Source organism: Odocoileus virginianus, chromosome 4 (assembly GCF_023699985.2).
Source record: "Odocoileus virginianus isolate 20LAN1187 ecotype Illinois chromosome 4, Ovbor_1.2, whole genome shotgun sequence".
Classification (NCBI taxonomy): Eukaryota; Metazoa; Chordata; class Mammalia; order Artiodactyla; family Cervidae; genus Odocoileus; species Odocoileus virginianus.
In genome coordinates, this window is record NC_069677.1 from 15,488,415 (window position 1) to 15,515,092 (window position 26,678).

Here is a 26,678-nt window from a genome sequence, read left to right on the forward strand (position 1 = left end):
AAATGACTAGATGATTGGATAAGACAAGGGGCTGAATCAATAATAACTTACACTTGGACTTTTCTAATGGTTCAGTGGGTAAGACTTTGCCTTCCACCGCAGGGGGAAGAAGCGGGATGGGTGGGCAGGTTCCATCCCTGGTCAGGGAACTAAGATCCCGCATGCCCTGCTACAAGGCCAAAATAAAATAAAAACACTCACATTCATTCTCAACTTTCTAATTCTGATGGCTGTGGATGCTGGTGCCAACAGCTGAGGGAGGGGCTGCTTTGAAGGCAGAGGGCAAGTTTAGTTTTAGACAAGCTGAGTTTGAGGTGCCCCTATGATATCTAGATAGAGCTTCCTGGCAGGTAGTTGGATATTTGGGTCTAACTTTTGTGGAAGAGGTCTGGGCTGCAATTGCTGATTGGGTAATTGCAACTGTGAGGTTGGAGGTCATCTCCTAAGAGTGGAATGAGAAGAACTGTGGGTTCAGAGTCTTGCATATAAGATGGAGATTCACAATTAGTGGCACATAAGGATGCCACCCAAGGAGGCAGAGGCCTTATTTACTGAGATGTGAGAACTGGAAGAGTATACTCTTCTGCAAACCAAGAGAATGTTGAGATTCCAGAAGGTGGGGGTCATCTGAATTGTCATATGCAGCAGAGGGACCCAGAAACAGAATGCCTGCAGGGTGCCTACTAAGATTTGGGAGAATGAAAGGCAGGGATTCTCTTGCCCAGGAAGGGTGAGGAAGGATGTGTGTTGGGGAGAAGAGGGGAAGCTAGAATGCCCAGTGCTGAGAAATGAGGAAGTGGAGACAGCAGAGAGACCACTGTTTTAAGAGGTCATTAGAGGGAGAGAAGCCCTTGGAAGCTAACTGGAGAGGGCACTTGGAGCGGAGGTTGAGCACCATAGTTTTGTTTTTAGGAGCTAAGCTTGTTTAAAGGCCAAGGGAAAACAGCGAGGATCCAAGCGGCAGCGAGAGGTGACGAAGGAAGCTTACAGGCTCAACCCCACCAAGACACCTTCTTACAGTATGCCCAGCAACTACCACACTCCTTATCTCATTTACTCATTTGAGGGAGGAAACAGACGGTGAGACTGATCCCATGGGCTGGAGAGAGGGCTGTAGATCCATCTGGGTACAGTGTGGGCCCACGCCACGCGGTATGAGAAAGTGCGCGTAAACTGTCCCACTCCACGTGACGTAGGGGCCCAGGAGCAGTGTGTTCCTGGCTCCCCGTGAGGCGACATCGATGCTATGGATGTGTGCTGTCTCAGATGAGGTGTCACCACGTGTTGCGGATCAAGGGTAGCAACCCCCGACTTGTAGTATCATGTGCCAGAGCCTGAAAGCTCCTGAGAGCGGTGCACCAGAGGTCGGGAGTCTCTTCCTTACTTCCTCCCCTGCAGGTGGGAGTTCTGTTGGCCGCGAGGTGAATGACACTAACAGTGATGGCGGGGCCTAAAGGGCGCGGGCGAGAGTCTCAGGGCGGAAAGATGGCCGGAGCCCGAGGCAGCAGGTGGCTGAGCGCGCTCCTTGTGCGGGTTGCCCAAGGGACGCCGCGAAACCGAACTCGCCATTTGTTCACCCGGCCGGAAGATTTGTTCATCTCTGTGCCCCGAGATAAATCTTCTACTAGGGGAAGTATTTAATTTGCATCCAGCGCTGTCGGAAGAAAATCCCTACCCCTGGAGGAGGTGTAGTGGGCGCGTGGGAGCTTTCTCTTGGGTACGCCTTCCAGTCATCCTCCCAAGGCTGGGCACCGCTGAGCCGGTTGTTAAATGCGATCTATAGTTTTTCGTTTCTGCAAGGGCGAGTGTAATGTTAAGGAACTGCGAGCCGAGCCAGGATCTGACCTCCTCTCCATCACTGTTGTACAAGCTATCTCTGTGACCTTGACTCTGGGCAAGTCAGGCTAGGCCCCTCACTACAAACTCGGTTTCCCTGTTCATAAAATGAGGATTTGGACTGTAATCTGGTCTTTGCACGGCGGCCAGAATGGCAAATACCACGTCCTCCCACCAAAAAAAAAAAAAAAAAAAAAAGCTGTCCTGCGTTAGTAACACCTCCCCAATAGACAGCTCCTCTGCAGCGTTATTCCTCCCTCTTTCTTTTTGGCTCCAGCCCGGGGAAGAGGGGCTCAAGGAGAAGATGTGGGCGGGGCAAGGCCTTCGCCCCCGCCCACTCCGGCCCCGCCCACTCCGGCCCCGCCCCTCCCGACGTACCCTCTGCGCTCCTCCGCCCTCGGCGCTGGATGAGGCAAGCACGTGACCTCACATCCGGCGCGGGAGTCCTGAGCTAGCAGCGCGCGCTCCCCGTCCGCCCGCTGGCTCTCCCCGCAGCTTGATCCAGGCGCCACCGCTGAGGGGAGGGGGGTTCGCTCCGTTGCTGGAGGCGAGAGGCAGTTTCGGAGTGCAGAACGCCCCCCTCCCCTGCCTACCTCCCCCTGTCGCCCGCCCTTGTTCTCACCCTGCTCCGGCAGCACGCAGCCGCCGCGGACGCAGAGGAGGAGAGCGCGGACGCCCTAGCTCCCTGCTCGGCCCGGGCCCCGCCGCGGCGCCTCCCTCCCCTCACCCGGAGCCGCAGCGCGCGGCGGCGGCGGCTCCTCGAGCTCGAGAGATCCGCTGCCGCCGGCGCCGGCCGAGGGCGATGGGGCTGGGCTGAGGTGAAGCGGCGGCGGCGGCTACAGCGGCGAGCCCGGCCCCGGTCCCACACAGCCCTTTGGCAGCTCCGGACGGGAGGCCGCCCTGGAGACGGTGCGGGGGCGCCAGGTGAGTGGCCCTAGCTTCCCCGAGACGGCGGAGGGCAGGGTGAACGGGGCGTGGAGCGGGTGGTGGTGGTGATGTGCGAGGTTGGAAGAGGGGAGTGGTATTGTTGGGGGTGGCGGGCACCAGGTGAGCTCAGGGTCGGCCTCCCCGGGCCGGAATTGGGCATCTTTTTTTCGGGGAAGATGTGTGTGAAGGTGAGAAGCGGAGCGCTAAGACTGCTGATTGTCTGGGACAGGTGAGGGGAGAAGAAGGGCTCCACGTTGTGGGTGTGAAGGCCTGGTTGGGACACGCCGCTAGTTGGGGAGGCAAGTGTGTTCGGGTTTGGGAGTGAGATGGTGAGGTGGTCCAACGCTTTTAGAAAGTCCTGGAGATGGTGAGATCGAAGGTTAGCAGTATTGGCAGGGAGCTTGATGGGTTTGCTCGTGTGCTCACTGAGGAATCTTGAGTTCGTCCTAAGCCACGGAGTAGTAGCCTTGCCAGTCACCGCATTAAGCCGAGTGAGGCCCAGAGAGGAAAAGTGACATAACAGCTTGCCCAAGGCCTTTCACTTCGACTCTAGAAACACCTAGGGCCCTTTCCTCCAGTACTTCCGTGACCTCTCTCTTTATAGCTTTTCCTTCTCCCCATGTCTTCCGAAAAGTTAGGTTCTGGTGGATGTTCTTTTTTTTTTTTCTGTTTTTTTTTTTTTTTTTCTTTTTCTTTTGCGGGCGTGGGGAACCGAGGGAATCTGATTTTGTTTCAGTCACCAAGTCGTGTCCGAATCTTTGCGACCCCATAGACTGCGGCACTCCGGGCCTCCGTGTCCTTCACCGTCCTGGGGTTTGCCCAAATTCATGTCCATTGTATGGGTGATGCCATCCAACCATCTCATCCTCTGTCGCCCTCTTCTTCTGCCTTCTATCCCAGCGTCAGGATCTTTCCCAATGAGTCGGCTCTTCACATCAGGTGACCAAACTATTGGAGCTTCTTCAGCATCGGTCCTTCTAATGAGTATTCAGGGTTGATTTCTTTTAGGATTGACTGGTTTGATCTCCTTGTTGTCCAAGGGACTTTCAAGAGTTTTCCAGCACCACCAGTGATTGGGGATTGACAATAATTCAGAGCTTCCGAATTTGGAAAGCTTTTGTAACAGGTGTTTATCATTCCTTTTCCCATAGATCTGACAGAAACATCCTTGGATCTTAGTGTCTGGACATACATCTTGGTTTCTGGACACCATTAGATCAGGTGAGGGTGAGACAGCTAAGTGAGATTTTTGAACATTAGAACAACAAAGCCTGTTTTTGATTATAGAATTGGGTAAGAAAAGTGTTGATCCTGGTTGCTTTGAATCCTAAGTAGTGCAGTTATAATAAAGATATTAAGTAGAAATTTCTTTTGAAAATAAAGTTGACAGTGTTTACTTTGACTCCGTGTTCAATTATATAGTAAGAGGGGTGAGTTCTTTGTCCAGGAAGTTTTATTTGGGGTAGCTCTGGTTATTAAAATTATCATACTGTTACTTTGCTTAACTTCCCTGTTCTTCTTTTTCTTTCTTTTTTTATTAACAAAGGAGAATACTAGTACTTACATCACAGAGTTTTGAGGACTAGCTAAGAGCGTATGTAAAGGAAATAGTAAATAGTTTTTTTCCCCCTTCCATTCCATATACTGAATCTGGCTGTGCTTGTTTAGTATGGTGGTTTTGTAACCACTGTGAGTATAAAGTTTCAAGATGTGAATATACTTTATTGCTAAAATTGATGGCAATCCTAGGAAGTGGGCAGTGATGAGGTGATATGGGGCATCCTGTGGAATTTTGTCCTTTTGTAGCTTTTCCCACTGGTCTAGGTGATGGTGGAAATGGGAACTTCATGCCTGTGAATGACAATGAGGGTTGTAATTTCTAAAATCTTAGGAGACAGAAGTAGAATTTCATAATGATATTGATTACTTGGTTCATTTAAAGCTGGTTTCTGTTCACTGGTATACTGGGTAACCTAAGTGGGAGACCTTGTGAATGCATCTTAAGTTGAATAGGAGTTAGCAGCTTATCACTTACTGAAAACAACATTCTTAAAACAACTGTCAGTGGTATGCTAAAGGAACATAGTCTAATGTCTGAGAGCTACTTGACACATATTCAGAAGGTTTGTTCCAGTGATGGAATGTGTTCTGAATGTGCTAGATAGCTCATCTGGTTCAATCTGGATCTAAGAGTTAGCTGATGAGATTTAGTCTTTGGTTTTGGAACATAGTTTTTCTGTGTGAAATGAAGACCACTAGTTTCTTGGAGAGAGTAAATCTGTAGTTATCAAAACTGTATTCTAATTGACCCACTTAACTAGTCCAGGTAATGTGCAAGGAAATGATAGCGTCTTTAATCTTCATTTGTTGAGAGTAGAGGAATAAGAGAGGATCAGAATTGGGCCACATATTTTAGCATTCAGGTTAAAAAATAAAAGGTTCTAGGCTTTTTAATCTGGGGAAAAGTCAGTATCATTTATAAGGTAGAATATGTTGAATTAATGGTGACCTGAAAGTCATTCAGCGTGTCTGACTCTTTGGGACCCCATGGACTATACAGTCCATGAAATTCTCTAGGCCAGAATACTGCAGTGGGTAGCCTTTCCCTTCTCCAGGGGGTCTTCCCAACCCAGGGATCGAACCCAGGTCTCTTACATCGCAGGCAGATTCTTTACCAGCTGAGCCACAAGGGAAGCCACAAGGGAAATTAATGGTAACTAGTAATTACAAAATTGAGATGAAAACATTGTATTAGTATGATTAAACATAGAGGCAATGTGAAATGTCATGAATAAATGGTAATTGGAAGAAACGATCACAGTTACAATGGTGAGTTGAAATGATTTTTTGATCTTCAGTAAGAAAGGAAAAAAATGGAATGAAGGAAAGGAAGAGTTGGCCAGGTGTCAAATGTCTGAGAGTGAGGAAAGCTGAGGATGAGGAATGCTGAAGAGTTTCCATAGACCAGCTGTCCTGTTTCCTAACACCAGACCTCATGATACCTAAACCCAAAGGCTTGTATTGGGGCCTTTGCTAGATGAGATGGTAAGTCATTAACTCAAATAACAAACTTAGAGACTGTCCAAATTTAAAAAGGACTTATGTACCATAAGGTGTCTCCACAAGGGAAGAGTTCTTACAGATTTATGAAAATTTAGCTGCCCAGAGGCACATGTCTTTGAACTTACAGGTGAAAATCCATCTTTCACCCCTTCTGTCACCAAAGGCCACTAATACTAGTATGAACTGAGAATGCAGGAAGGGGTAGTACTCTGTGTTTGAAGTCTTTGTTTTTTTGCATGTGACCTGAGATGAGTGAAGTAAGTTGTAATCAATCTCTTAATCAAAATTTCTGTCTAGTTAACCCTTTCACTTACTTGTTATGGATCTTACTTTTAAATAATCTGTTGAGGGAATTCCCTGGCAGTCCAGTGGTTAGGACTCTGTGCTTCCACTGCCAGGGGCCTGGGTTCAGTCCCACAAGCCATGCCCCCTGCAACCCCCCACCTCCCCCAGAAAAAAAAAGCCATTGACAGTCAGATACTAGTTAGGTTAGAAATAAAATTTCCAAGAACAGTGAGTTAGAGTAGAATTTCATGATTACATGATATGAAACTTAGTGATGTCTATATAATCTTTCTCAAAAATTTTAAATAAAAATATTTCTCACCGTTACTGGTAGCGAAGTGAAGAACTGTTCTACCTTAGCACACTTGATTAATTGATTCTTACTTAGTTTTTATTTTTTTCACAAAAGATTTATGAGTTGGACAATGAAATAAGGAGGTATGAGGTTGGAAAATAATAATGTTGAACAGTCAAAGGTTATTTAAATTAGCCCCTTCTTTTTATAGAAAAGGAAACTGATGTCTGGAGAGGTAAGTGACCACATGTTGGTAAAGGAGAAGCTTTCTGTTGGTTGGGTATTCTTTTCACCCTGTCTTTAGTTTGTACTGTGTAGTAATGGCACATCTCAAAGCTTGGTGAATGTTTGTGGGTTTATTTTTTCCCTCTGTTGAGAACCAACTTTAAAGGATTGCTTTTGATCATTTGACAGACTTCTATTACCTTTTGTTTATTTTAAAGTAAGTCATGGAACATCTCTCACATGTGTTTAGTATGGCTTCTTTACAGCATCCTATTGCTCTCTTTTTCCCACTTGTGAAGTAGGATGAAAAATACGTTAGTAGCTTACTCTGCTATATAAAAGACAAGTGTTTTGGATCCTAATTCTTTCTGCTCTGAAGACCTGAGTAAAATGAAATCCAATTTTATGTAGGAGCTTTGGACTTAAATTCTCATCTAAGGTAAAATCCTGTGTAGTCAAAATTACCCGTGAAAAAGTGGTTTAGGAAGGCACCAGTTTGAAAACTGGTTAACCGACGTACTGTTTTTCAGTTCTCACAAGCTAGTGTTTTCCCCAGCTGTTAGTACAGGTGACTTTTTTTCTGGAGTTGTAATCTCAACGGGTGACTGGGCTTTGGATTGACTGAGGAACAGCAGAGTCAGTCTCCATTGCCTGCTCACTCTGGGACGAGGATGTGAGGGCAAGCATCCTACCACCGTTATTTAGAGTATTTTTCTCTCTTGTTTTCTTTTTTTTCTTGCAGCACCAATAATTGGATTGATGTAATTAAATCCATGTGTGATGTGATTCTACAGTGTGAATAATACAGAAAGAAATTAGGTGTTTTATTTATTTATTTATTTATTTTGAAATTAGGTGTTTTAGAAAATCTATTTCCCTCGAGTTATACGGGGTGTTTTATACCACACACTAGCATAATTAAGGGCTAAGGAATAAAGTTGGGATTATTGGGGCACTGTTGGCACTTTTTGTAGTTTTAGGTGGATATTCAGCTGTTTTCAGTGTTTTTAAGAGTGAAAAGTCACCTTACTAGGAGCAAGATTTGCATGTATTAAAACAACTATAAGTTGTTAATGTTTTCCATGAAGCTTAAAGTATTTGAACTTAATATCACTCTGGGGGTAGCACAGTAAGAAGACCCTGTTCTTTAAAGAAATGTCATGGTGTCTGAAGATTTAACAGTCATATGCCCCAGTAGAGGGCATGGTATATTGGTTAAAATGTGACCTCAGAACCTTACACACATAAGAGATTTTGAATTTCAACCTCATCACTTAAACTACCTCTGTAGTTAAGTAGTTTTTAGTTTCTTCATTTGCTGAATGGAGGTATTAAAACGTAGAGAGTTCTGAGGGTAAGAGGCCCAGTAATTGGTAAATTACTATTGTTAGTTTATTGACTTCCCTGATGGCTTAGACGGTAAAGTGTCTGCCTACAATGTGGGAGACCCGGGTTCGATCCCTGGGTCAGGAAGATCCTCTGGAGAAGGAAATGGCAACCCACTCCAGTACTCTTGCCTGGAAAATCCCGTGGACGGAGGAGCCTGGTTGTCTACAATCCATAGGGTCTCAAAGAGTGGGACACTACTGAGTGACTAAACTTGCAGCTTTCACTATTGTTAGTTTAATAATGTTTAATATAATCAAAACAAGTCATACCATGTGTGTCTCTGTGTGTGTGTATGTGATGAGAGAGTGTGTGGATTGTGATTGAGGATTGCTTGTTTCAACTAGAGTAGCAGGCCATAATGACATACTGTTCAATTCAGGCTGTTAATAGGAAAAATACCATGATTTTGCATCTTTGGTAGCAACATCCTAAAAAGTGTTCATTTCATGTGTCTGTAGTATACATTTGATGTATATTGTTACTGGGTGTGTCTTCAGACTCGTCCCTGCGCGCCCCCCCCCCCCCCCCCATTCTTTGTATTACTGTTAACCTGTTGTTTCTCTCTCTGGCTACATTTATAAAATTTATTTTATTTTATTTTTTTCTGGCTACATTTATAAAATTTAAAAATATGTTTAATTATGTTTTCTTAATAGGATTTTATGTTCCCTTATTTAGAAATTCTGATTAGTTAAATATGTCTTCATCTTTTCTTTAAAAAGAGGGCTTGACATTTGTTTCACTTCTGTGGCCTTTGGACTGATTTCTTTAAAATGTGAGTCACTGGTTCTTCTTGGACCAAATATTTTTCCCTTACTATTTTTATTATATCCCCAAGCACCAGAGGTGAAGTTCTTACTTGTCTGCTAATTATCATAATTCAGTTTACTAAGTAAAATGTAAAGTACTACAGGCAGGTGGCCTAAGTAGCACTTAATTACTTGAAAGACTAACCTAGCAAATTCTTAGTTAAAATAGATTTTTATCTATTTGTTATTTACTTATTTTTATTTATTTAATCTATTTTTATCTGACTTCTTTTGATGTGAAAATATACTTGTTATAATCCATAGGTGTTTTCAGTTAAGTTTTTAGTGAGAAGAATAGAAAAACTGCTTAATTTTGTCAGGTTCAAAAGCATCTTAATGTGTTTTTTCCCCAAATCCTTTTTCTGTATCCCATAGTGAATGACCTTTCTGCATGTTCTTTTAAAAGTTGTGGCAGTTATCAGTTACTGTAATGCATAAGGGTTGTGATTTTATAGGCAGTAAGGAAGGAGGCTGGGTTAGGGCTTCTTCCTTGAGCCCTGAGATGGTGTTAGCATATCTAACTGTTGGATACTTTGTTAGATCCTGTTGGATACTTTGTTAGATCCTGTGGGTGCCCAGAACGGAACTGAATGTTGGATATATACTGAGAAGTGAGTCTGCCTTCTTCGGGTACACAGTCTAGCAAGGGAACTCAGAACTGCTGCACTGCACCCCATTCACATGGTATTCTTTGGGAATGTGGGCCCCTCCTCATGGCCTTGGGTCTCTTTCAGTTGAGAAAAGTTCAGAAGCTTCATTACATACAAGTTAATCCATAACTTTATCAAGCAAGGTCTTTCATCATCATTTGATTCTGTGCCATCTTTTAAAGCTCCGTTTCCAGCCATTCCTCAGAGGCATCCTGTGCTCCAGCTAGTTCAGGCAGCGTGTATTCCCTGACATTTTCTCAGACTTCGTACCTTAGCACACTTCTGCATGTGGGTAACTCCTCTACTTGGATTCCACCCCTCTCTGGTTTCCTGTCTTTGTACTGCTTGTTTGCCTGTTGAACTTCACCCGTCAGGGCGTCAGGTCTTGGATCCGGGGAGAGCTGGCTCTTTTCTGCAGACTCCTCTGTCCCCGCACACCTCCCCTCCCTCCCCGGGCCCGGCTGCTCTCAGCGCTCCCGTGGTGCATACTTCACTGCGGAGTGCAACCACTTTGTGTGACATGTTTGTTTGCTTGCTTACTTGTCTAACCTAGATTTGGCTTCTTGAGGTTAGAAATGTAATCTCTGTAATCTCCAGAATGTAGCACGTACTTGGCATGTGTGGACATAACATTCCAGCAAATGCTTTTTTATGAAATAGGAAGTAGTGATCAACCATAATGATTCTTGCTGGAATGCTAATGTAATATTATTAGATTTATTTTGAAATAGTAGAGTACTTTGGCAAAATTTTGGTTTCCTCAATTTGCCTTTCCCTAAATCAAACACTTGGTCTGGGGTTAGGTTTCAAGATACTAATACTTGGTTAGGATAAAGGCCCTGTTTTAAGTTCATTGATGAACATGTTGGGAGACTCCCTGTCCATAATAATGAAAAATTGACCATCAATGGTCTCTAAAACAGAAACAAACTTTTCAGTCCAATAAGAATGGGTGATCCATGGGCTTGCCACAGCACCAGCTCCATCTGCAGCTGCCGGCAGCACCCCTGCTGCTCCTGGGCAGGAGTGGATGAAATGACAATGGGGAAACCCTGCAGGGAAACTCAGTCAGAAGTACTCTAGACTCTGACATGAACCAGCCTCTCTGCGTACTAGGCCGCACTGCCCGCTCCATACTTAAAAAAGAAAAATTTCATTACTTAGAGAGTCATCAAAGCTTCCTAGAGAAGGTTGTTGACCATGGTCTGGAAGGACTAGCAGGAGCTCTTCAGCCAGACTAATTAGGTAGGGGAGGGCATTCTTTGCAGAAGGAACAACATATATAAAGGAGTGGAGTGAGGAATCAGTAGGGCTCTTGGAGGAATTGCAAGCTGTGTTCTGTATAGATGGGATTAAGGTTTGTAGGAGGTGAATAATAACCATTGTTGACTGGAGGATGATGTTGACAGCTGGGCAGGGCCAGGTTCCGAAGGATTTTGTCTTCCAGTTGGTTGTGTCTTTGTCCTGGAGCCCTGTCAGGCCTCTCTTCTGCCCCAGTTTCCCATGGAGGGCAAACACATAGTAGTATTGTGTGTTGTAAACTTTCCAAAGTCTTGCTAGTAAAAAGGCTGCTTCACTTTAATTCAGCACTTTTCTTCAATTTATATGAGCAGGCAATACCTTTAAAATTTTGGAGGGACTTTTATCAATTGGGAAATGCTGCTGCAGACAGTAGGAAGCTCTGGAAATTTTAAACAAAGAGAAATGATCCTATCTTGTTCTTCTATTAATTTGAATGAGGGAGACTGGAGAGGGCTCTGGACTCGAGCTGAGGCATGCAGGTGCAGATAGGGGAGGTGGGTATGAGAAAAGCAGAGATGATAAGACAGAGCCCAGGTGGATATAGAAGGTGTGGGATAGGTAGGAGTCTAGGATGACTTTCAAATTGGTGGCATGGTTTTTGAGGCAAGGGCTATCTGTTAAAGGAGTAGAGGGAACTGGTAGTGGTGGCAGCAAGTGGGAGAGCAGGTTTTTGGAAGATGAAACAAGCCTTTTGGGTGTTAGCAAAATGTGGTCAGTATATGTTTGAATCTGTGGGTCTGGGAGAGAGCAGTGTTGACAATACTGATTGGTGGTCGCCATGGTCGATGGGACAGTGGTATCACCCTTTACCCCTGACAGAAGCATAGAGAATATTAATGGCTAAGAAGTGGGCAGAGGAAGTGGAGGCTTGGGGAATATTAATAATTAAGAAGTGGGCAGAGAAGTAGAGGCTTGGTCACCTGGCTACCTGCCCCATGACCCAGGCTAGTGTGATAGGAAGTAGAATTCAGCTGCATTGTGGTAGGTAAAAAGGTCATTTGTGCTCTGTCTTGGGAACTTAGTCACTGTTTTCCATATGAAAGTATGTATTTCAAGTATGTGTTGCTTTCAGATGAATTTCTGGAAAATGGATGGTGCTATCTACATGACATCCCTTAATTTGTTGGTAAGGCTTTTCGATATAAAGTCATTCCATGCTTGTCTTTCTAGGGAAAGTGCAAAATGCTAATCTTAGTTAAGTGAAGATTAATTTCCTTCAGTCTTTAAAAGACAATATTGATTGAAAGCTGGTAAATAAAGTAGATAATGCCAGTTAAAATTTTTTGTACACTAAAAATCCTTCTGCAAATGTTAGTCAATATTATTATAGTTGACGTAGTACCCAAACACATTGATTTTTTTTTCTTTAATCCTGAATAGTGGATTACAGAATGACCATAGGAAATGGGGAAGTTTAGATTTCTGTGATAGTTGTACCTTGAGTAAGGCTGTTATCCTCTCCGCAGAAAGTTAAAGTTCCATATTATTGAAGTGTTTGTTGAATGCAGATGTAAGGTCCTTCCCCATGCTGAGTCAACTTGGGTAAGTTTCAAATTGGAGAAAAAAGAGTAAGTGGGTTTTCCCACATTCACTTAATTGAAAAAAGCTGACCCCAGTGCCTGTCAACTGTTAATTGTGAATCTGCGGGATTGGGTTTTTTGTGCAGAATGGTTTCCTGGTGACTTTGTGTTCTTTGGGGTTGAGTCTTTATAATGTTTGGAAGAATGAAATGTGAGCCATACTGAACTACTGAGTTAATGAAGAAAAATTATTTGGAGTTTGTTGTTATAAGAAAAATGAACAAATCTGTGGTCCATTTGTGACTCCTTAACATACTGAATATTTAGAAGTATAATTCTCTGGAAAGTTCTCCTGTTCGCCCCTCTTTTTTTTTTTTCCCCCTCTACTCTTCCCTGTCCAGCGCCCCCCCCACCCACTGTTTCTAATCCTGGTCCTTCCTTTCTGCTCTGCTGCTGTATTTTGATACTTTTCTGTGCAAATGATCACTTTATGTTTTAATATTCAACTACAATGTAGTCTTTTGGAGTACTTTTAATCATCAACTTAAACTGAGCATTGTAGTGCCAGTAATGCACTTTACTCAGCTGAAATGACAATGCTATAAACGCTGTCCTAGGAGCATCCACTGATGACTGCATCACTGGAGTTACTGTCAACTGCGACAGTGACGTTTATTTAAGCTAAATCCCAGTTGTACCTATGCTAAAATGTGAAATGTGAGTCTTAGAATTAATGTGTCTAGATTTCAAAGACCACCTTTTAAATTGCTGATTGAAATGTCAAACAAGCTATTATGGATTTGGATTAATAGCATTACAGTTTAGAAGAAATAGTAATTTGCATTAAAATGGAAGAAACATTCATGATATATTGCTTAACGAAAACCTTTACCACACCTCTATAAAGTAGCTTTTTAAAATTGAAGTATAGTTGATGTACAATATAATGTAAGTTACATGTGTAAAATAATAGTGATTCACATTTTTAAAGATTAGGCTTCATTTATAGTTATTATAAAATATAGATTGTATTCCCTATTTTGTACAATATATTCTTGTAACTCACTCTATATATAATGGTTTGTACCATTTAATCCCTTAACCCTAAAAGTCTAACTTTTAGTTTGGGGAATTAGGCTCAAACAATTTGATTTATTTACAGAGTTATTAGAACTCTTGATTTGTCAGTTCCTATTATTAAATGCCCATGCTCTACAGTTTCTTCTGAGTTTAAAATACTGTCATTTGTTTCAGCTAGATTTTTTGTAAGTACCCATTCTCACTCCCAAAGGAAAAAAAAAGTCCAAAACTTTTATATCTGTTTCAGAAGTCTAACAATGCAGAGAGGAATTTGAAGAAAGAGTTAGTGGTAACATACATGTATAGGTACATGTGTGATTTTTAATTGGGATTGTTAGATCAGAGTATGTAGGAGGTTTAAGTTTTCATCTATAGTCAGTTGATTTTCCAAAAAGCAAGTATAGATTCACTCTTAGCAGCAATGTATAAAGGAGCTTTTTTTTCATTGCCAGTTTAATAGATAAGTAATGTTTTATCACATAATTTCATACTTTACCTTATCTTGTTCTCCAGTAGGATCATGTGCTCTTTAACTGTTTCTGTTTTCCCTCCTCCCTGGTTCCACAACATTGTACCCTAAATTCTAGTTTTAGACGAGTGTGAATTTGGGAATAATCTGTATGAAGGGAATAATACATCTGCCTTCCCCTCCCCATTATCATGTGTTTTATGTTTATTGCGATGTCTTATTTTCCATTGAGATACATGAAACAGAAGTTCTATTATGAGCAGCTCCTACTTTGTCATATTAATATTTGCATTGGTACTAAAAAATTTTTGTATAAAATTTCTTACCTTTAATCATACTTAATCAGTGATTGCCTTGTCAAAGTTGTGAAAACTGGCAGCCTTTCTTACCTGTGTTGGAGCACCACCTAATGGTGAAAGAACGCAACAGCAGACTGTGTACACAGGCAATACTTCAGGAGGTCAAAAACTTTCGTGGTTGGAATGAATCGTGATTTATTACAACCATCTCATTTTAGTGGAGAAATTGAAACCAAGTTGGGTGAAGGAACTTGCGAAATAGTTCATGGGGAATTAGTCGACATTTAAGAACAAGTTAAAGCAGACTCTTGAGTTCTTTACTCTTCCTTCTGGTTTTTTTTTTTTTTTTTTTTTTGTATTTTGTGATAATGGTGTGTATCTCTTACTGTTCCTAATATAGTAACGAACATGGCATATATGCTCACTTAAGATTTATAGATGGATTAGTTTGATAAAATAATTTAGAATTTGCTGTTGCTTATGCTGTATCTCTGGTTAGTACTTTTCCTCAGTGGAGCCAAAATAGAGGAGGAAATAGAAAAATGAAATAAAAAATAAAAATAAAAAGAACCAACTGTAGCTTTCTTGAAATATATTTGTTAAGGGAATCTTCAAAATGGCTACTTTACCGTGTCTGGGGTAAAATAACAGTGTGAGAGAGTGCTATTTAGGCAGAGAGAGTGGAATGCTTTAATGAGACCATTTGGAGCTTCCTACAGGTTCAGGCCCACAGGTGGCCATGTGTGGTAGAATTAGAATTCTGTACATATGCTGTCTTTCTTCTTTCTTTCCTTATCTATTTAAAAATATTATTGCACGTAGATGGTAGGAGCATTCAAAGAGTACTGAAGTCTCCTCCCTTCCTATCCTGACACATTGTTGCCCCAATAGCTATGTCACCAGTTTACAGGTCTGTTCAGCCTTTTGTTTTAGGGGTAGGTGCCAGTTTTCTTTTGAGGCCTTTTTGGTTCTGCCAGTTTTGAATATTTCATTCTTTAGGACTGGTCTTAACCACAGTGAGCCTTTCTACTAGTAAGATTTTGAAATCAATCTAGCAATTATAGTACTTTCAAAACTTTCCTTGAGTAGGGAGTTTTAGAAGGTTGAATATATGAGGAAGATTTAAGGGGAAGTATAAAAGTTTTAAGATCAGAGTAACTTGAATAAATGAAAAAAACTCATTTTAAGTAGACAAACTTAATTATTTAATTATGCAAACTTAGTTATGATGTGTGTAAATGATTAATTTTACTTATTTCCTTTGTAAATTAAAATAATGAAAATAAAGCATAGATGCGATTGTCAATTCAAAGGTGCCTTCTCCCAATTTTTACTGATTAAATGCTATACAGTTGATTGTAATACTCAAAGCCATTATGTTGTGTAATGATAGTCTTACCACGTGGAGTTTCTCTGAATAAATGGGTTTGTTTCTTTCTTTAAATAGTGTATATAATGAAAATGATTAAAATGTATGCACATATGCTATAGTGCAGGTTAAGTTAGAACTCTTAATGTTCTTAAATTGACCCTAAGACAGAAAATTGCATTGCCTTTCCTAATTATAACTTATTTTGTTAAGCTATCACATTGTTTTGTAACTTACAAAAAATAAATTATACAAAGACTGCACTTTGCAAATGTAAATACAGTTTTGGTTTGGTGTATATTGGATACAATGGTCTTCCTTAAGCCTAAACACAGAAACAAAAGCATGTATTATAAGAGAAAGTTCAAGATGGGAAGTGATAAAATGGGTATTGAGTAGAGCTTTGTTAAAATTTAGCTGGTATCCTTGTAAAATTTCCATGTATTCACTAAATTATATTATGTCATTCTTATTGTTAGGAGCTGACTTGAGTGTTAAGTTTTACCTTTGTCACAATTTTGTTACTGCAGTTGGGAGATTGAGATTTTTTTATTCTTTTTACACAAATATTTGTATAGATATTAAAATTAAGGTTGTACAGTGAGTAAAGATTTCATGTTCTTTAGTGCACATTTTATTTCAATTGACTGCTAAACATTTTATTTCAGTAGAACTGGTTTTGAATTGCAGAAGGTCATCTTAATTGCTGAGGATGCTACACATTTGACAATGAAATAATACTCAGAATGCTGGCTGTGCTGTTTATTCTTTAGGATTTTTATGACACCTTTTGCTTTGTGATCTTGAAAGATGTATTTATCAAATCTTTATTTAACATGAGTAGGTATGTTTAATTCTCAGGAAAAAAATCTAGAACTACAGAATAAAGTAGGATGATTCATTTTGTTTTTCAACAATACAAGGTAGCCCCAAAGTTGAGTGCAGTTTTAACTTTAAAGACTTCAAAAGTACATGTTTACAGACTTAAGAAGCGTATCATTTGAGAACTTTTTAACTCTTAATTTTGTGAACATTAAATAGTATGTTTTTATTTCTTTTAACTCCGGTCTCCCTGAAGTTGGCAAATACCAACTGAAGTAAACAATTAAAAATATTTATTCAGAATATACTTTGCTTAAGGTTTTACTTGAGTGGTAGATCATTAATGAAGTCACCTTGTAAAAGTATCTACTTTGGAATTTTAGGCATGTACATATCCTCAAAGAAAACCTGCCACATACACTGTTATAATATTGTTATATACATATCCTCTAGGCACATACATATCCCCAAAGAAAGCCCTCTACAAATAGTCTTATAATGTTGTTACAGCTCATGTGAAGCTCAGGTTTGAAGCAAAGATACCTGAAGTTTGGGGATTTCTGTTCTTGTTGAGGCCAACTCATTCTGTTTTAGGAAATGAGATCAGACTCATATTCTAGATCTAATACTATATATAATGTAGAAAAAAGTTAACTTTCACAAAAATTAGATTTAGTGAGATTTATTCCTGATAGCTTCCTTTTGTCCTGTGCTGCTGTTTTTACTCAACACAAAAAAATCAGGTTCATTGTAAATGCAAGGAAGGGTTTGGTTAAGCACAATAGCCTATAAGCTGCTTGCTGTTTAGATAACATCAAGGCTTGTCGTGCACTGTGGAATTGGGACTTTAGTACACTAGCTAGATGTGATTTATTCAAATATTAGGAGCTCTTCAGTGGCAGTCAGATGGCAGAAGGTGTATCTTTTGAAAATACACTTAAAATTGGTGCATTAAAAAATTCTGAATTTTAGTGTCTTAGTCATTTTGAAAACAGTTCAAAAAGAAACAAGTACGAGGCAGAAAATTCTCATTTGAATGAATTTTTATGCTTAGTTTTATTTTGTTTTTGTTAAGAGTTGGCTTTTGAAAGTTCTGCTAATATCACAGTTGGAAGGAATGATGATATAGTGCTATTGGTAAGAAAAATTTCTTTGTTTTTTATGATCTAGAAATTGACTTGATTAAAAAAACACATGCACTCAAACCACCAGAAGTTATACTTCTGTAAGTCAGTGGATTTTAGAAGTTTGATATTAAAGCTTTAAATATTTAATTGGATAATTAGTAGACTAGTGTTTAACATGTATTTTCACCTTTATACATAATTTATTTTGAAATGTTTTTGTAGATTTTTATCTTCATAGATATGTCAGAGAAAATGTTAAGGGATTTCTATTTATGTACATGTTTTTAAAATTTAAATATACATTTTCAGCATGTTTTTTGTTCATATGTAAGCTGTTGCAGTTGGGTTTTACTAAAAGTTTGTGAAAAGTGAAATCTTGGTAATTTCCTTTGAAGTATAATATGTCTAGGGAGAATAGTAATTGGTGACTTTTAGAGAAACTTTTTATTTGAATTACTTAAATTATTTTTACTATTTCAACTTTGGTAAAACTTGGTAACACATAAGAACTTTGCCTTAAAAAGTAAGTTAAATTTCAGAAAATAACACTTGTAAGATGAGTAATGAGGTAATATGGTTAAGAATTATGTTTAAAAAAGTGTGAATTCAGATTGTTCTAGGCAGTGCATCATGTAATAGCTCATTTAACTATTTTTGCTGTGGTCATATGAAATGAAAATGTAGTTATCTTGGACTAATATGTACTCTCTCAAGAGATATTTTAAATAATTATGAGTATAGGAAATTAATGAAAACATTGATTTTTAATGGTAATTTTTTTCTAAAATTATAAAAGCATGTTATTTATCTGCAAATATATTCTATGCTGAAAAATTAGAACTTACGCAAGTGAGGAAGTGCCTCTATATTTGTAAGCAATGGATAAAAGGCAAGAGTGAAGAAGAATTAGATTCAAAACCCAGGAGTAAGAGTTTATGGATAATACCTGATACATAATACGTTGAGTCAGTAAATTTGGGATTCAGAGGCAGAGTCCTCAAGATCTTAGCCCTTGGTGCCAGGAATGACTGTTCTCTGAAAATTTTCTTCTGTTTTCTCCTCAGATGCGTGGCTTTTTAAAAAAAACAATTTTATTCAAGTATGATTGATTTACAATGTTGTGGTAATTTCTGCTGTATAGCAAAGTGATTCAGTTATTCACACACACACACACACACACACACATTCTTTTTCACATTCTCTTCCATTATGGTTTATCACAAGATACTGAATGTAGTTCCCTGTGTTATACAGTATGTCTTTGTTGTTTATTCATTGTATATATGATCATTTGTATCTTCTAATCCCAAACTCCCAATCCATCTTTTATACATATTAAAAAGTAGAAAGAATAGTATCATCTTTAAAGAGTAGAATAATTAGTATAATGAACTCTAATGGACCATCACTCAGCTTTTAAGTCAGTTTTAGCAGTTATCATGGCTATTCCCTGGTTCATAATGATTTAAAAAAAAAATTTTTTTTTGTTTGGAAGTAAGTTCAGACCTGCTGAAAAGTTGGTATGTTTGTATCAAGTTGCTTGTTGGTTCCTTGATTCTCCTTCTGATATCTGCATAATCTAAAGCAATGTCTTCTGCCTTAGTCCTAATATTGATAATTTGTACCCGCACCCCCCCCCCCGACTTCCATGTGCAACTAGAAATGATAATTTTATTGATGTCAAAAAACCAGCTCTTTTTCTTTAATTTCATTTATTTCTTCTCTAAATTTTAGTCTTTCTCTTAACTGCTTACACTGGGTATTACTTGCTGTTCATTTTCTGCTTTCTTAACCTTATAAGAGTGTGCTTTCATTTCTCAATGTTCTTTGTGCTGTTGTTGTGTATAATTACCCACATAGTTACCGTTTCTGGTATTCTTCAGACCTTTGTAGAGGTCTGTGTTACTATCAGTTATCTTTTTTACCTTCTGTGTCTGAGGACTTCCTTTAACTTTTTATAGTGTAGGTTTGCTTTTTTTTTTTTCTTAAACCAGCTTTTATATCTGAAAAAGACTTAGTTCACCTTTGCTTTTGGAAGATATTTTTTTGCTGGGTTTAGAATTCTCATCATAGTTTCTTTTTCTTAATACTTCCAAGATCTTCCTCTGTCTTTACCTGCATTGTTTTTAGCAAGAAATTTAATGTCATTTTAAATTTATTTTCATCACAATTTTGAGCAGTTTGATGGTGATATGCCTTGATGTAATTTCTTAATGTTTTTGCTTAGTGTTGGTTGGACTTTTTGGATCCTTGGGTTTATAGTTTTTCATATAATCTGGAAATTTTGGGGCCATTATAGTTACTTATTTTTTGTTCCTTTCTACCTTACATGTATATCAGAGTATTTGAGGTCGTTTCACAGCTTACTGATGCTGTTATGCCAGCGTTTTCCCCCCTCTTTAGTCTGTTTTTCCTCTCAATTTTTAATTTTGGATATTTCTGTTACTTTGTCTTCAACTTCTTTGATTTTTTCCTGTAATATCCAATTTACTGTTAATTCCATCTAGTATATTTTTCATCTCAGACATTATACTTTTTATTTTGTGTTCAGTTTGGTTATTTTTTTGTATCTTTCATGTGTCTGCTTCACATGATCGTCTTTCCTCTTGTTTTTTTGAGCATGTAGACTACAGTTACAGCAGTTATTTTAATGGTCTTGTCTACCAATTCTGTTATCTCTGTCAGTTCTAGGTCCTCTTTTGTCCATTGATTTTTCTCATTATGGGATGTCTCCTTTTGGTTCTTTGTAAGACTTAAGTTTTAATTGGATAGCAGACATGGTGACTAGATAGTTTGCATTCCTGTAAATCTCCTTGGACTGTGTTCTGTGAAGCATTTACTTGGAAACAATTTTATTCTTTCAAGTCCTAGAAGTTTTGTTTGGCAGGACCAGAGTAGCTTTTGGTTTGGGGCTAGTTTGAACCTACTACTACTGAAGCAAAGTGAAAGTTTCTCAGTCATGTCTGACTCTTTGTGACCCCATGGAATTCTCCTGTCCAGAACACTGAAATGGGTAGCCTTTCCATTCTCCAGGGGATCTTCCCAGTCAAGGTCTCCTGCGTTGCAGCCGGGTTCTTTACAGCTGAGCCCACAAAGGAAGCCCAAGAATACTGGAGTGAGTAGCTTATCCTTCTCCACCAGATCTTCCCGATCCAGGAATTGAACCTGCATCTCCTGCACTGCAGGTGGATTCTTTACCAACTGAGCTACCAGGGAAGCCCACTGAAGCAAAACCCTCTGGGTCCTCCTGATTCCATGCAACTAATGAGATTTCCCACTGTGGTTGGTGGGAACAGGTACTCTCCCCCATGTGAACCTGCTGCATTCTTCCCCTAAAACCTTTTGAATGGCTTTCCCTGGTCTTGGTAGTTTTCTCACACAGAAATGCCAATCAGTATTCAGTTGAAGACTTGAGAAGAGTCCCCACTTTGGAAATTTTTAGTGTTCATTCTTTGTACACACCTCTTCTCTGGTAATCTGCCTTGCAAACCCAGTCACTTTGGCACTTCCTTAGACTCCCAGCTTCATCTCTTCAACTCAGGAAGATTGTTGGGCTCCCCCTGGGTTCCCTGTCCTACTTTTTTATTTATTTTTTGGCATCCTGTAATTACTCAGTTTGTAAACTGAGACAATTATAGGGCTCACCTAGGTACTTCCCATTTTTATATCAGTTTCTTCTGTTGAGTGAGAGTTGTCAACAGTTGAAAGAAACAGTGACACAGTTGAAACAGTGACTGTTTTTTTCTTGGCTCCAAAATCACCACAGACAGTGACTGCAGCCATGAAATAAAAGACGTTTGCTCCTTGGAAGAAAAGCTATGACAAACCTAGACAGCGTATTAAAAAGCAGAGACATTATTTTGCTGACAAAGGTCCATCTAGTCAAAGCTATGGTTTTCCCAGTAGTCATGTATGGATGTGAGAGTTGGACCATAAAGAAAGCTGAACTCTGAAGAATTGATGCTTTTGAACTGTGGTGTTGGAGAAGACTCTCGAGAGTCCCTTGGACTGAAAGGAGATCCAACCATCCTAAAGGAAATCAACCCTGAATATTCATTGGAAGGATTGATGGCTGAAACTGAAGCTCCAGTACTTTGGCCACCTGATGAAAAGAGCTGACTCATTGGGAAAGACCCCGATGCTGGGAAAGATTGAAGGCAGGAGGAGAAGGGGACGACAGAGGATTAGATGGTTGGATGGCATCACCAACTCAATTGATGTGAGTTTGAGCAAGGTCCAGGAGATAGTGAGGTATAGGGAAGCCTGGTGTGCTGCAGTTCATGGGGTCGCAAAGAGTTGGACATGACTGAATGACTAAACAAAATTTTGGTTGACGTCTAGTTCCTTGAAAACTATAGTTTTGGATATTTTATTAATTTTGTTATTTTATTGAGTTGGCAAAAAGTTCATTTGGGTTTTTCATAAAACCCAAATGAACTTTCTGGCCAACACAGTAGTTAGGATGGCTAGTCTGGTCTGTGTTTGTACATCTTGGTTGGAAGCAGAACTCGCTTCCATTTAAGCATTTGAAGAAGTTCTTCTTAAGAAGCATATTTTAGGTGGTGGTGGGAAATGGGGGTCAGAATTATACATTTTGATTGTTAAAAATGACTCTGGGAAATCCTGAGTGATGACCCTGAGATTCAGGCCAGAATTTAAGGAAGGACCACAGATTAAAGGTTAAGAACCCCAGATTGGATTCTTTAGTGGGGACAGTGTCAGAGCAGAGTTCCTTTGCCTTACCCTTTGAAGATAGGCATATGCACATTTGAAACCTTGCAGGATTGGACTAAACCTTACAGGCTCAGGCAACAACAGCTGACCTTTTCTACACGGAAAGAGGTTGGATTTGCTCATTCTGCATGTACTCTATGGCATCAGGTGTATAGCCCTTGAGAATAACTGCTACCTCAGGTCATATTGATTTGATGGAACAGGCTTATATTGGTGGGATGACTCTAGTACTGTACTTTTTTACAGCTGCAACACACCCTACTGTGAGAAGAAATTGTCACTAAATTACCTAAAAGGTTTTTTTATGATAATGTAACATTTTCCTCTGAAAAACAGGATAACTCTGAGACTTCTTTTCCATGATGGCACCAAGTCCAATGTATATTGTGTGTGTATGTGTGTTTGTAATCAAACTCTTGCATTTTATTTCTGTGGAAAACCCTGACTCTACCCTCAGCCCTGTCTTCAGGGCTACCACAAGGTAGAGAAACTGAGTGCCCATTTAGGACACATCAGTGTTTTTTATAGGTCATTTTCTTGATGACATAAATCAGGAGATTTCAGTAGTCTGATGTGGGGGATTAAATTGAAATTCTGCAGTTGTTTTACTTTCCTATTAATCCATATCAGGTAAACATTATATAGCTAATTTCTTTATCAGGTCACTCAGGAAGTATTTTTTGAGTACCGGCCAGGTGTCAGGATTGTGCTATCCACCAGGTAGATGAGTGGAGGCATGGCATCTAGAATGACGGAGGTAACATTCTCACTGTGTTCCACAGAGGTCAGCCACGTCTAAAGCAGTGGCTCTCAAACACTCATCCATCTCAGGGCTCAGACCTTTTTACATTCTTGAAAATTATTGTGAACTCTAAGAAGATTTTGTTTATGTGGGTTATATCTATTATTGCCACATAGATCTTTAAGAATATTAACTTAGTAAAGCAGTAATAGATAAGTACATTTTCCCAAATATATATTTTCCAGAAGCCAAAAAAAAAAAAAGCAAGAAAATCTGCACTGTTTCCCATTTTGAAGTTCTCTTTAATGTTTGAATTTAATCTGTTTTTTATTTTATTTTATTTTTTAATTTAATCTGTTTTTTAATACAGGAGAAATTTTTTTGTCAGTGAGTTCAGTAAAGTTTCTGCTAGAAATGAGCATCATGGGTAGTCAGAAACAATAAGATTACTCAGTGGACTTGGAATCATGGTGGTCTACAGTAGGGGTCCACCTGCATTAAAGATTGACCCTTGGCCAGGGATTGCCATACATGTGATAGGTGCTCAGTGGATGAGTGGAGATTGAAAAAGGAAGATTCTGTAATTTCTCTTAGAATTTAAATGACTTTGCAGCAGGGCTAGTGCTAGTATAAATTAATTAGTGAAATATATCAAGTTTTATAATAGTAATTCAGTTTCAAGAATTTGCACACCATTGAAAATGTCATGAGAATCAGTTAACACTTTAGTGATTACTTAAATATCAGTTAAACTTTTATCCAAACAAGAAGTCTGATAGTATGCAGTTACTATACAGTATGCATCTACTAAGATGTTTGTTACTCTTTCCCTCAGTTATCTTCAATTGTTCTGAAGCACACTACCTTTCCAACCACTGTAGATATGGACAAAGAAGAAAGAAAGACTATCAACCAGGGTCAGGAAGATGAAATGGTAACCAGCTTTTACAATTTACTTGTGAGGTGTGAGTTTATTTTTCTAGGGAAGTAGAAAAGTACATTTAAAAAAACACTAAAATGAAGCACAATAAAACAACAGCTAAGTCAATGTGGTTTTTTTCCCTTCTGGCTGTGTTTTTGAATTGGGCTTATGTAATACCTCTGGTATTAGTATGGTTCTCGTACGGTTCTAGTGTGCTTCCTATTTCACTTGTGAACTGTTAAAACTCAGAGGAAAGAGATGTTTTTTCATTTGATATAACTTAAGGAGTTATGTTAGCTAATGCTTATATATAGTCCTAAGTGCAAAATTTCTAATTTTTCCTTTATAAGAAAGTTTAAAATCAGCTTAGTAAAACTCAGCTCTTTCTTGGTGGTGTGTGTAGGGGAAAGATAGGGTTGTTACGTTGGAACTCTCATAACATTTGATATGTGATTATTAATCACTGTGTCCATACAGGAGATTTATGGCTACAATTTGTGTCGCTGGAAGCTTGCCATCGTTTCTCTTGGAGTGGTGTGTACCGGCGGCTTTCTTCTCCTGCTCCTCTATTGGATGCCCGAGTGGCGGGTGAAGGTGACCTGTGTGAGAGCTGCAATCAAAGACTGTGAGGTGGTGCTGCTGAGGACTACTGTAAGTCCCCACGATTACTTGTAGAGGATTATTTGTGGGGTAAAATGATGTGTTTATGTGTGTTTTGTTCAAAATAAAATATGATGAGAACATATTGCTAGGATACAATGAGAAATACTAATCCAGGTATTTCTAAAGTATCTGTGTTCCAAGTGACTAATATCCCAGTGATTTGAGTTTAAAGGAATCTTGAAAGTGGAAAAAAAAAAAAAAGCAAAAGTGTTAGTCACTCAGTCATGTCTGACCCCTCGTGAACCCATGAACTGTAGCCCACTAGGCTGTCCTCTGTCCATGGAATTCTTCAGGCAAGAATACTGGGTGGGTAGCCATTCCCTTCTCCAGGAGATCTTCCCAACCCAGGAGTGAAACCTTGCTCTCCTGCCTTGCAGGCAGATTCTTTACTGTCTGAGCCACTCAAATCTACCCTCTTTTATAGCTCTTGATTTACTGAGAGATTACATAAATGGCTGGTCTGTCAAGGTTACCTGAAAGGACTGTATTCCAGATCTCTTCTATGCAATGCTGCTGCCCCCCAGGTTTTGTTTTGTAATCCTAATTGGAAGTATTTTATAAGAGGCTTTAATACCTAGTCTTAGTATGTAGATGGATTAAATCAAGAAATTACTCAATAATCTTTTATGAGATCCTTTATCAGTAAAGAATGACGTATATAAAATGGTAAGTGATCAAGAACACTTTACATTTGAATTTATGCATCTTCATGAAATGGTTTAACATCTATTGAGTAGAAAGTGACACTTTCTTTAGAGATTAGTATTAATAAATAACATATCATGTAAAGAATGGAAACTGTATATATGGTTATATAATATGCATAATTGACTCTTTACCCTTATTCCTTTCTCTTTGAAGGATGAATTCAGAACATGGTTTTGTGCGAAAATTCGCTTCCTTTCTCTAGAAACTCCCCCATTTTCAAGTTCAAAATCTCTGGTTAATAAAGTTTCAAATGGCCATGCAGTTCACTTAACTGAAAATCTGGCTGAAGAGAATAGGCTTGAGATGAATAAATACTCACAGCCTCAGTCACAACAGGTATTGTTATCTTAGTCTCAGTGTTTCTTTAAAAACTGGAGTTGTTACATTTTATGCTACTGTAGATAGTCTGTAATTTTGTACTTGTACTTATTTTTAAGATAAAACTATATGCATATAAAATACCTGTTTATCACTATATGAAAAGTTTAAATATTTACTAGAAGAAATGGATTATGTCACATGTGATTGCTTTAATTTTAATAGTTGTTATATGCTAAATTTGTGTTAGTAAACTTAATTATTAGCAAGTGATAATAATGCTTTTGATGTAACCTTTTTATATGTTCTACAGATTCGCTACTTCACCCACCATAGTGTGAAATATTTCTGGAGTGATAGCCTTCACAATTTTGATTTCTTAAAGTAAGTATTCTTCTTTTGTTTGGATTGTATGAGTGTATTGATTATGTTTTAGATAGAAAATAATTCATTTTAGTGTTATATAAGATGGAAGATTTCCCTTCACTTAATTTTAATAACTCCCTGTTGGTATTTAAATACTCAGTAATACTCAGTAACCAGTTTAGAATAAACCCCATCTGCAAGTTGTACCCTGGCAAAATTGACACAGAAGTTAGAAGCACCATGCTCCCAAAATCTAGTTCTGAATGCTTTTCTTTTTGAGGATTCATCTCAGAGTAAATTTTGAGTATACCTCTTAGCCTGCCTGAGTATCTGAATTACTACCTCTCAATTTACTGATGGTTTCATCCATTTGTATTCAATACTTGAGGGATGGAGTGATAGACAAACATTAAATTTAACTTTCATATGTAGATAAAGATGAGACATGGTCAAATGAGTTAAGCCTTGGGTAGGACAAATTGGAATAATTTCTTAAAATTTGGTTTTTATGGAGACTTCAAGTTACATCAGCACTGAATTTACTAGGATTTTATTTATTTATTTTTGGGGTCTCACTTCCCTCACCAAGGATTGAACCTGGGCCACAGCAGTGAAAGCTCAAAACCCTAACCACTAGGCAACCAGGGAACTCCTTTAGGATTCTATTTTTATTGCTGTTAAAGTGATTATCATAAATACCCATTAAGTATCCTTGCTTGAGAGTGGCAAAGGAATTCTTAATATTCGCAGTAAGAAGA

At 39.0% G+C, this 26,678-nt stretch overlaps 1 protein-coding gene across 5 annotated transcripts in view; it reads left to right on the top strand.

Annotated features, from left to right (window-relative positions):
• The first annotated feature begins 2,266 nt into the window (after positions 1 to 2,266).
• The window catches only part of ATP13A3 (ATPase 13A3), a 78,499-nt gene continuing 54,087 nt past the window's right edge, over positions 2,267 to 26,678 (top strand). For 2 of the 5 annotated variants that reach the window (XM_020881722.2, XM_070466212.1), the window contains exons 1-4: positions 23,779 to 23,877; positions 24,343 to 24,516; positions 25,390 to 25,572; positions 25,868 to 25,938. In XM_020881722.2, the coding sequence (XP_020737381.2) occupies positions 23,827 to 23,877; positions 24,343 to 24,516; positions 25,390 to 25,572; positions 25,868 to 25,938 (479 nt within the window). In that variant the 5' untranslated portion in view covers positions 23,779 to 23,826. Of the gene's footprint in view, positions 2,761 to 3,914; positions 3,985 to 17,415; positions 17,478 to 23,778; positions 23,878 to 24,342; positions 24,517 to 25,389; positions 25,573 to 25,867; positions 25,939 to 26,678 lie in introns of those variants that run through there. The other 3 variants (XM_020881717.2, XM_020881718.2, XM_070466213.1) reach the window with 3 other exon arrangements.